This window comes from Lithobates pipiens, unplaced genomic scaffold (assembly GCF_037356315.1).
Source record: "Lithobates pipiens isolate NorthernLeopardFrog02 unplaced genomic scaffold, aLitPip1_a1.2 Scaffold_1, whole genome shotgun sequence".
NCBI classification, from domain to species: Eukaryota; Metazoa; Chordata; class Amphibia; order Anura; family Ranidae; genus Lithobates; species Lithobates pipiens.
Window position 1 is genome coordinate 96894491 of NW_027507685.1, and position 10284 is coordinate 96904774.

A 10284-nucleotide genomic window follows, 5' to 3' on the forward strand; every position below is an offset into this window, starting at 1 on the left:
TACTTAGTGGGTTTATTACCTTCCTGGTATCTTTCTTTGGCCAATTGATTATAGATTCTTTTGGTTTCCTGTTCCATTAGCTCTCGTAATTCTTCCCTTTTGGTCACTAATTGTTGAAACAGTTTTTTATCTAAAGGACTATTTTTATGTTGTTGCTCCATATTAAAAATTTCATCTCTCAGTTTTTGTTTCTGATTATTTCGTTCTTTTTTTTCCCTTGACCCTAAGGCTATCAAGATCCCTCGGATGTACGCCTTATGGGCATCCCACAGGGCTTGTCCTGAGATCTCATCTGTGCAGTTTATTGAAAAATACTGTTCTAGTTCTTTATGCACTATTTCATACCCTTCTTTGTCCTGAATTAATTCTTCGTTTAAGTGCCACGAGAGAGCTTGTCTATATAGACCTGAGATCGACATTTTCATCTTTACAGGGGCATGATCAGATAATGTGGTTATTTCTATACTAGTTTCTACAACACTTTCCAATGCTCTATGTTCTACAAAAATATAATCAATCCCAGAATACGACCCGTGCACAGGGGAATAATACGTATAGTCCGCCTCTTCCAGATGTTGGACCCTCCAAACATCTACCAGCTGACAGTTCTTTAATCTTTGTTTTATCTTTTTTAATTGTAAATTACTCGTCCCCTGTGCACCTGACGTACTATCTAGTTTCGGATCTAAACAAAAATTTATATCCCCCATCACAATTAGCTGGCCTTCCCTAAATTCCTGTAGTTTAGCTAAAATTCCCATTAGGTATTTTATTGGGTTCTTATTCGGTGAGTATATTTTAGCTAATGTACATCTTATATTTCCCAATTTTCCCTTTAGGAAGAGATATCTTCCCTCCGGGTCCGTCTTTCTATCCTCTAGGGCAAAGCGGATGTTCTTTGCGAATACAATTGCTACTCCCCTCCCTCTATTTGTTATTGTATCTCCATAGAACCAACTCTGGTATTCTTTGGAGTAGAGTCTAATCTTTGACGGGTGGGTGATATGTGTTTCTTGTAAAAATATTACCTCCGCCTCGTATTGTTTTAGTTCTTTTACAATTTTTAATCTCTTATTTGAACTATTCAACCCCTTCACATTATATGATAAAATTAAATTTATACCGGGAGTTTTTCCTACTGACATTTCTCTTCCTCCCCCTCTCCCCATCCCCTCCCTAGCCCCAATATTTCTATCCCTCTCCTCCTCCCCCCAACCCCTCACCCCCCCTCCCCCCCTCCCCCACCCCCCTTGGCCCCAAATGGGCCCCTGGGCCCATGGTCTCCCATGATATCATGTTAAACCACAGTCCCTTAGCTTAAGGTGGAGCCTGGGATATCCCCCCAAAAACAAAGGTAGGGGTCAACCGGCCTCTTGCACCAACCCCCCTCCCTTCCCCCCGCAGCACCGCATCACCACATCACCCCACCGCCCGCCCCCTCCCATTTTAGTTACTCTGGATTGCTCTAATATCCTAGTCTATTTCTTAAGTTTCCACCTCCTCTTCTCTCCAACCCGGTAGTTCAGGGGGCCTAATGTCTAATTTATCACATAAGTCCGGTAGGTCCTCCGGGAATCTTAATCTAGCCGATCTCCCCTCCTTTATTCCGATCAAGCATGCTGGAAACCCCCACATATACTTTATATTTTGTTCTTGCATCTTAATCAAAAGGGGTTTCAACAGTCTTCTTCTTGTCAGAGTTTCAGACGCCAGGTCTGCAAATATCTGGATGTCTGTTCCCCGATACTGTAATGGGGGTTTTCCTCTCAATTTGGCCCAGATTTCTGCTTTGTCTTCAAAAAATCTAAACCGAACGATGATATCTCCCGGTCTGGCTCCTCCTATATTAGTCATCTTTCCTACCCGGTGGACTCTTTCAATCCTAGGAAAATCTCTTGGTTCTCTCTCTAACAGGGGATTGAAAATATTTTTTATAATTTCCTTCAGGTCTTCTCTCTTTTCTTCATAGACTGCACGTATTCTCAGATTAGACCTTCTGTCTCGATTTACCTGATCTTCTAATCTATACAGGATATTTCTTTGATTTTGTTGATCTATTTTCAGTTGCTCCCTTAACCTGAACAGCTCTTTAGCATGTTTCTCCACTCCATCCTCTGCTGCTTCCACTCTAGTCAGCAGGTGTCCCAGGTATGTTCGCAACAGATTCATCTCACATTTAATCGTTTTCTCTAGACCTGTAAACATTTCTTGAATATCCCCTTTAGTTAAAATTGCAGCCGAGACGTTTAAGTCCTCTGCCCTGCTAGAGTCCACTTCACTTTCTGTTAAAATATCTTCCGCTGACTGATCCGGTGTTTCCCTTATCTTCTTGTCTGACCCCTTTTTCTTATCCGATCTCTCCCTTTGCTGCTTCCCCAGGCCGCTGGTTTGAGGAGTGTCACCCTGGGTCATATACATTTGTATCGTACTTGTTGCTGCCTTTGGGGTTTTGCTTCCACCCCGCTTTGGTCCTTTACTCCCCATTTAGCTCCTATAGTATATGTCTTTCAGTGTTATGGTCCTTCCCTTCACCCTTATTAATCGATCTCAGACGCTTTTGGTATCTCTGCGTGGCGATTTCTGAGGAGGGAGGGGGGCCGTTATTGCCTTTGACAGGTATATGTCAAGCCCAGAGAGCTTGGTATTAATACCCAAGAGGGGGAGGGGGGGCAGGAAAAAAATGAGAAAAAGAGTGAGGAAGAGAAGAGAGAAAGGGCAGAGGACAATATAGGGGAACCGTATTGATAAGTTGGCCGTCGCCAACTCTTTTCCTCTTTTCCTCCGATAATATGCCTTACTCTCACTTCCCTCACTCACCTTACCCCTCACTCATGCTGCAAAAAAAAACCAGAGATAAAGAAGTACCATATAGAGGTTCTGATCTTATCCCCCACTTCCTAATCTGGTGGGGTAGGGTCAGTAGTCTTTTCAATGCAAGGCAGTCTGTGCTCCGCAATCCAAGATGAATAAAGTAGCTCCTTTTTATTGCGTTCCGAATACTCTTCTCAAGTGTTATTTTTATTTTTAATGATTATTCGAGTACCTATATAGTTTCAAATATTTTCAGGCACTTTCCAGGGGGATGTACTTTAAACATAGGTCATAACTATAATTACCATCCTCTGTCAGTGCTCAGCCTGCAGTTTTCTCACACTTGTGGATTTTATAGATTTTATTCCAGAGCCCTCCTTGTACAGTGAAAGGCAGTAAGAGGGGAGGGGGAAGCTTGGATTTTTCACAGTCCTCTGAATTCACTCCTCTCTTGTTCTCCCACCACTTACACTGATCAAGGATGATTAAGGTAACTTTCAGACACACTTCTCTGACATTTGTGCTTATGCTGGTTACTGTTTAAATAGGTGATTCCAAAAAGACTGCAGACATTCCCAGGCGAGATAAACTTAAATCACTGATAGTTTCCTACAATTACCTGTCTCCGTCATACTCACATTTGTAAGTTTTGCTCCAGAGTCCTCTCAGTGCAGAGAAATAGCCAGGGGGGGGAGCGGAGGTCTCTCAGTGGATCTGTGTTCACTCTTCTCCCTTGTCTCTCTCACTGCTTACCTCCACCAAGCTGACCATCGGGGAAGGAGATCCTGTCATCTGAGGGCTCTCACTCCCCCTCACCTACTGTGCTGCAGGTGCAGTGCTACCATGGGGAGATCCAGGAGGCTCGGGTCCAGAGCCAGCTCCCTCAGGCTCCTCCTTCCGTGATGCACACTACGTCATCACGTTTGATCCAGCCCATGGTTAATTGGATTCTGTCCAAAATTGACCCTAGTATATGAAGGGGGACCTTGGATTGTGGGCTCCTTGAGGGTAGGGACTGATGTGAGTGTGCAGTGTACAGGGATAGGGACAATTGTAGACACAAACTCAGGTTGAACTGGATGGACTAGTGTCTTTATTCAACCTAACAATGTAACTATAAGAAGTTGTCTTCTTGTGTTCTATGCATGTACCTTTGAATTTACCATGTGTTGAGACTACAAGATCCAACCATCTACTATCCAAGCAAAGTGGTGCCGTGGTGTTTTGGATGCATGTATAATTATGCCTTTGGTAAGAGGTCCTGTGTGTTGGTCTGACCACCTGTAATTCAGTGGTCCATTCTCTTTGTTAAGAGGCCCGGTGTGTTGGTGTTCGGTGGAGGATATTTATCTCATATTCATCTTATTGTGTCTCTGTTTACACCGTGGGTGGTCCCAGTTTTTTCCCCTGAACAAGGACTTTTTCAACACAATGGACCCTTACTTTATAATTTCATGCTTTTAGCGCTGCATATATCCATCCATATGTGAATAATAGCGATAAGTACGCAGGTGACAGGTACCCCCATAGTTCATAGTCCATGTAAGAAGTGATAAAGAGAGGGTGGCTATGCTCTTGGTTATGGTGGAACAATGTAAAACAAACATAGCCACCCTCCAATAGGAAGTCTGATCGCAGCAGTTACTTTTTTTTTAAGTTTCAAATGATACAAAATGCCTAAAATCATTTTTTGGGGTTTAGAATAAAAAAATAATATACTTAACTCTTCTTCTGGGGTCCAGTGCTGTCCTCTCTGCCCTCTTCCAGGTGCCTCTTCAGCAAGAGGTGCTAAGGAGGAACACATGCATGCACGCTCCTAAGCAATATACTCACGTGGCTCCTTCTGCTTCCTCCTCACAGGAGTTTGACAGCAACAGGAGGCAATGGCTCCCCTGGCCTTAGTATCTCCTGTGATACCAGGAAGTGAGGGGAGTGCTGCTGGAGCGATGACAGGAGCCAAGTAGGTTAGGGAGTGGACCGTTTTTTTTTTTTTTTACCTTTTTAAAGGGTTAGTTCATCTTTCCCCAAAAAATTATAAACGTATCCTAACACCGGACCCTCTCTTTAGTGATCCTTTAAATGCAGAGAATTAGGGATGCACTGAAATTTTGGCCTCAGAAAATAGGGTTTTCAGCGTTTTGTTTTTTTTAGTTGCGATTTTTACCACGCTTATGGTGTGTTTTTCATGGGTCATGCGACTCAAATAATGCATAAAAAACACAACACGGGTGCTTTTTTGGTGTGTTATTGCTGCGTTCTCAATGAGTATTTTTTACTTACAAAAGTACATTTATTGATAAAATTTACATCACATCAGGTATAATTCAGGTAACGTTTCGAGCTAAGCATGATATTACCCTCCAGAGGTATGTGGTCATGAGGAAGGGCGATATCATGCTTAGCCCGAAACGTCACCTGAATACCTGAATTATACCTGATGTGATGTAAATTTTTTCAATAAATTTACTTTTGTTTGTGCAGCAATCCCTCTTCTGCTTTTTTATATTGAGTCTTTGGGACAGACTCGATCGCTGGCACACCTTTTTTACTGACCGCGTGTGCATCTCACCTACTACTTATATATATATATATATATATATATAATAATTTTTATTTTTTTTAAATCGTCAATTTCGGTTTCTTCCAAGTGCATTCTGAATTTTCGGTTTCAGTTTCAGCACCGGAATTTACTTTTCGATGCACCACTCCAGAGAATGCATTAAAGTAGAAAAAAAACACCCAAAAAACTAAACACATTTGGACTTCAGAACCACTTTAGAAATACATATTTGAAGAGAATACTTTATTTTTTAAAGCATAACAGTTCAAATATATAATTTTTTGTAACTTTTTTTCCTGTTTAATTATATATATATATATATATATATATATATATATATATTTTTTTTTTTTTTTTATTATTATTATTAGATCCGCATCCATCTTTCTGACACCAAGGTATCTGATGTTTCACTTGATGTAAGGAAAAAGTACATAAACCTCTGTACTCCCAAATAGTAAGTAATCCTTGTGATGCATTGCCTAAGGATATCGGTGCTCAGGAATTCTATAAGATACGCTTTTCCCCACATCAAATGTTAGGCAACAGAGCTGTGGGAGGGGCCCAGCAGACCCCACGCACTACCGGCTGCCTGCAGGAAACTATAGGATGGGGTGGAGACATGCGCCCCCCCCCCCCCAATCACAGTCTACCTTACAGTCATGCCCCCCCCCCCCATCAGAGTCCTCCCTGCAGTCATGCCCTCCATCACAGTCCTCCCTGCAATCATGGCCCCCATCACAGTCCTTCTTGCAGTCATGGCCCCCATCACAGTCCTCCCTGCAATCATGCCCCCCATAACAGTCCTCCCTGCACTTATGCCCCCCATCACAATCCTTCTTGCAGTCATGCCCTCCATCACAGTTCTCCCTGCAATTATGGCCCCCATCACAGTCCTTCTTGCAGTCATGCCCTCCATCACAGTCCTTGCAGTCATGGCCCCCAGTCACAGTCCTCCTTGCAATCATGCCCCGATCACAGTCCTTCTTGCAGTCCATGGCATGGGTCTTTCCTATTTAAAAGCACAGTGCCCCTTCCAACCTTTGCCTCCCCTGCAGTGTCTTCCCTTCGACAGGGCATAGGCAGTTAGCAGCCTGTGTCTATTCTCCCAGGTCTTTCGCAGGCCCACCGATGTCATCCTATTAGCAAGGAGGGGGGCGGGAGCAGCCAAACTTCTCATATTACCAAAGGGTGATGACCTGCTTGTTATTATGTTATTCTGCAGAGACCTGGGAGAATAGACACAGGCTGCTAAATAGTCCACAGTCCATGACAGGACTCACCTATTGCTGTGTGACGGCAGCTCACTTAACAGGCGGAGGACCAATACCGGCCCACAGCCCGGGGTTTGGGGGCCTCCCGATGTACAGCACAGTGGTGATGTCAGCACAACATTTACAAGCTAATATCTGTGTTTCCAATGTATTTGGTGCACAACAATTAGATTTATATCCTCTGTGGCTATTGAAGGATGCATTTGAGTAAACTTTTTTTTTTTGTATGCTGTGCGTGGAGTTAGCATAAAAGTTTATTGTGCCCAAAGTTCACAATTAAAAAAACAGTTTTTTTTTTCTTTTTTTTACCATTTTTTTTTTTTTTTACCATTTTCTTTTTTTATTCTGTCACTAGAGCAGTACAATGTCACCATTACATATTGCTCTGGAGAGGTGATCAGGATTTTTTTTTTTTTTTACACCATGCTAATGTAAACAAACATCTCCCCGTTCTGCCTAGGGACAGTGTCACTGATCTCTGCTCCCTGTGATCGGGAGCAGAGATCAGTGACATGTCACACGTAGCCACCCCCCCATAGTTAGAAACACTCCCCAGGACACACTTAACCCCTACACTGCCCCCCATTGGTTAACCCCTCACTGCCAGTGTCTTTTACACAGGAATCAGTGCATCTGTATAGCACCGATTGCTGTATAAATGGCAATGGTCCCAAAAATGTCCCATGTGTCCGCCATAATGTCGCAGTCACGATAAAAATCGCTGATCGCCACCATTACTTAATAAATAAGTAATAAAGTAATAAAAATGCCATAAAACTATCCCCTATTTTGTAAACGCTATAACTTTTGCGCAAACCAATCAATAAACGTTTATTGCGATTTTTTTTTATATACGTATCGGCCTAAACTGGGGGAAAAAAGGTTTTCTTTATATATTTTTGGGGGATATTTATTATAGCAAAATGTAAAAAATAATGCGTTTTTTTCAAAATTGACGCTCTTTTTTGTTTATAGCACAAAAAATAAAAACCGCAGAGGTGATCAAATACCATCAAAAGAAAGCTCTATTTGTGAGGAAAAAAGGACGTCAATTTTTTTTGGGTGCCACGTCGCATGGCCGCGCAATTGTCAGTTAAAGTGACGCAGTGCTGAATCGCAAAAAAGTGCTCTGGTCAGGAAGGGGGTAAAATCTTCCGAGGCTGAAGTGGTTAATGTGCCCATGTGTACTATTGTAATAGCTGTGACTGGCCACAGCTATCTCATGATACAGGTCTGCTGCGGTTGGCCTTGTACCATGTGATCACTGTGACCAAAGACATCAGCACAAAAGTACACAGTGGTGATGAATGAAAGCCTTTGTGTACAACTGGCATGTGATCGCTGTGATTGGTCAAAGCAATCCCATGGAAACAGGACCAGCCTGGTACAACAACCTCTGTTTCGCAGCAGTGCTGCTAACCTCCCGCTGCATTTTTTACTGACAAAACATGAAAAGTTCACTGCGGGCGCACATTTTTTACTGACAAATGATAAAACTCCTATGAAAAACCTAGGACGATTGACATTTAAACACAATATGGAAACACTGAGAATACCCTTACCAAGTAATTTGCCTGGTTTATACTTTAAAAAGTTAACACAGCATGACAAATTATCAGCCCATTCACCTCTGACATTAACAAGGCATTTTCCTCCACACAGCTGCTGCTCGCTGGATATTTTCTCTTTTTTGGACCATTCTCTGCAAACTCGAGAGATGGTTGTGTGTGAAAATCCCGGAGATACTCAGACCAGCCCACCTGGCACCAACAACCATTCCAGGTTCAAAGTCACTTAAATCCTTTTTCTTCCCCATTGTGATGCTCGGGTTGAGTCGTCTTCACCACGTCTAGATGCCTAAATGCATTGAGTTGCTGCCACATGATTGGCTGATTAGCAATTTGCGTAACCAAGAAATTGAACAGGTGTGCCTAATAAAGTGGCCACTGAGCATACGTCTTCTTCTATAAACATGGATGGATTTAGCAGAACCAATATTTGCCCACTCATACTTGTCTTCCAGCCCATTCTGCTTTCTAAGAGCTCTAACAACAGTCTATAAATGATATAATATACTGTAAATGAGGCTAACTCTCTTGTGGTTTTTTTTTCACAGTAAGCTCGGATTGCATCTCCCCCACGTGGTGAATGAAAAATCAGGACAGGCCAAATTCATGGTTGATACAGGAACCCTGGAGTTGACCCTCCCCATGGTACGAGACATGGACTTCATCAACTTTGCATAGCAACTCCTAAATTCATCAGATTGTACTTTGCACATTACGCTAAACTTAAAAAAAAAAAAAAATCTGTTTACAACCTATAACAACATAGAAGGTAGAATAACTTCACTAGGGGGTTTTGTATTGCAACAAAAAAAGTCCAAAGTGGTTATAAAATGTATTTATTACAAAAGATCAATAAAATTACAAAGCATAACTATCCGTTAAAACATGAGCTCTGTGATGAAGGTTAGCAGGAACATACATAATATGCATATCAATACAGCTGTGTGGTGACCATTGAAATATTGCATGATATGTAGAAGATCATACAGAAAAAATCCGCGTTTCGACCATAGAGGTCTTCTTCAGGGGGAAAAGGTACAGATTTCTAAAAAAAATACAATATATAGGTAACTACGTTGAAAACCCAGCAGAAATATGCTGATTCCAAGAAAATACATTAAATACATTATAGATTTTAAAATTAATATTTACCACTGATGGCTGTAAAGCAAGCCTCCAAGATAGTATGCCGAAGGATGTTGAAGCAACATATTCAAGCTCTTGCACTGTCCAAAATGACTTTCAAGAGAACCTGTCCCTAGTTGGCCCTACGAAAAAAAATCATATTAATCTGAAATGCTTAAAGTGGAACTAACAGTCCAAAGAAATCTCACGTCTGTTTCATGGGTTACTGACTACACAGGGGAAAAATGTCCATGGAAAACCTGTCTGTTTTTATATTACTTCGTTCTATGAGTATTCATTACTATTTATTATTATTATTATTACTAAAGAAAAAAAAAACTCCCTTATCCTGAAAAATACAAATAAATCCTGTTCATCTTGGTTTGCACTGTGGTTTATTAACACATAGGGGTGTATACAAAAAAAAAAAAAAAATTGTCATGTGAAACTGCATATACCTTTTGTTCTGTGTGAATGCCATCAAAATTGAATGTTACTATGCAATTTGTCTCCAGGTTCTACAGCGGGGGGCCTTCAAACTATTTAACCAAAGGACCAGTTTACTGTCCTTCAAACTTTAGGGGCAGTAGAAAGGGACATGGTGTCGGTAAAAGTAAACAGTTCCTCGTCTTTGGTATTAGGGGGAGGAATAGTTCCCCTGGGTGCCCGTCATTGGTGGAAGGAATAGTGCTCCCTCATTGGTATCAATTGGAGGAATAGTGCCCCATCATTGGTATCAGTGGGAGGAATAGTGCCCCATCATTGGAATCAGTGGGGGGAATAGTGCATTGTTGGTATCAGCGGGAGGAATAGTGCCCCATCATTGGCATCAGTGGGAGGAATAGTGTCCCATCATTGGCATCAGTGGGAGGAATAGTGTCCCATCATTGGTATCAGTGGGAGGAATAGTGCCCCATAATTGGCATCAGTGGGAGGAATAGTGCCC

General features: G+C 41.9%; 1 protein-coding gene across 9 annotated transcripts in view; it reads left to right on the plus strand.

The window, feature by feature from the left end:
- Nucleotides 1-9720, plus strand: part of DNAAF6 (dynein axonemal assembly factor 6) — a 49786-nt gene extending 40066 nt beyond the window's left edge. For 8 of the 9 annotated variants that reach the window (XM_077465212.1, XM_077465214.1, XM_077465216.1 and 5 more), the window contains 3 exons: nt 5743-5828; nt 8308-8427; nt 8762-9720. In XM_077465212.1, coding sequence (XP_077321338.1) covers nt 5743-5828; nt 8308-8427; nt 8762-8891 — 336 coding nt within the window. In that variant the 3' untranslated portion in view covers nt 8892-9720. The remainder of the gene's footprint in view (nt 1-5742; nt 5829-8307; nt 8428-8761) is intronic. The other variant, XM_077465217.1, reaches the window with a different exon arrangement.
- The last annotated feature ends 564 nt before the right edge of the window (nt 9721-10284 follow it).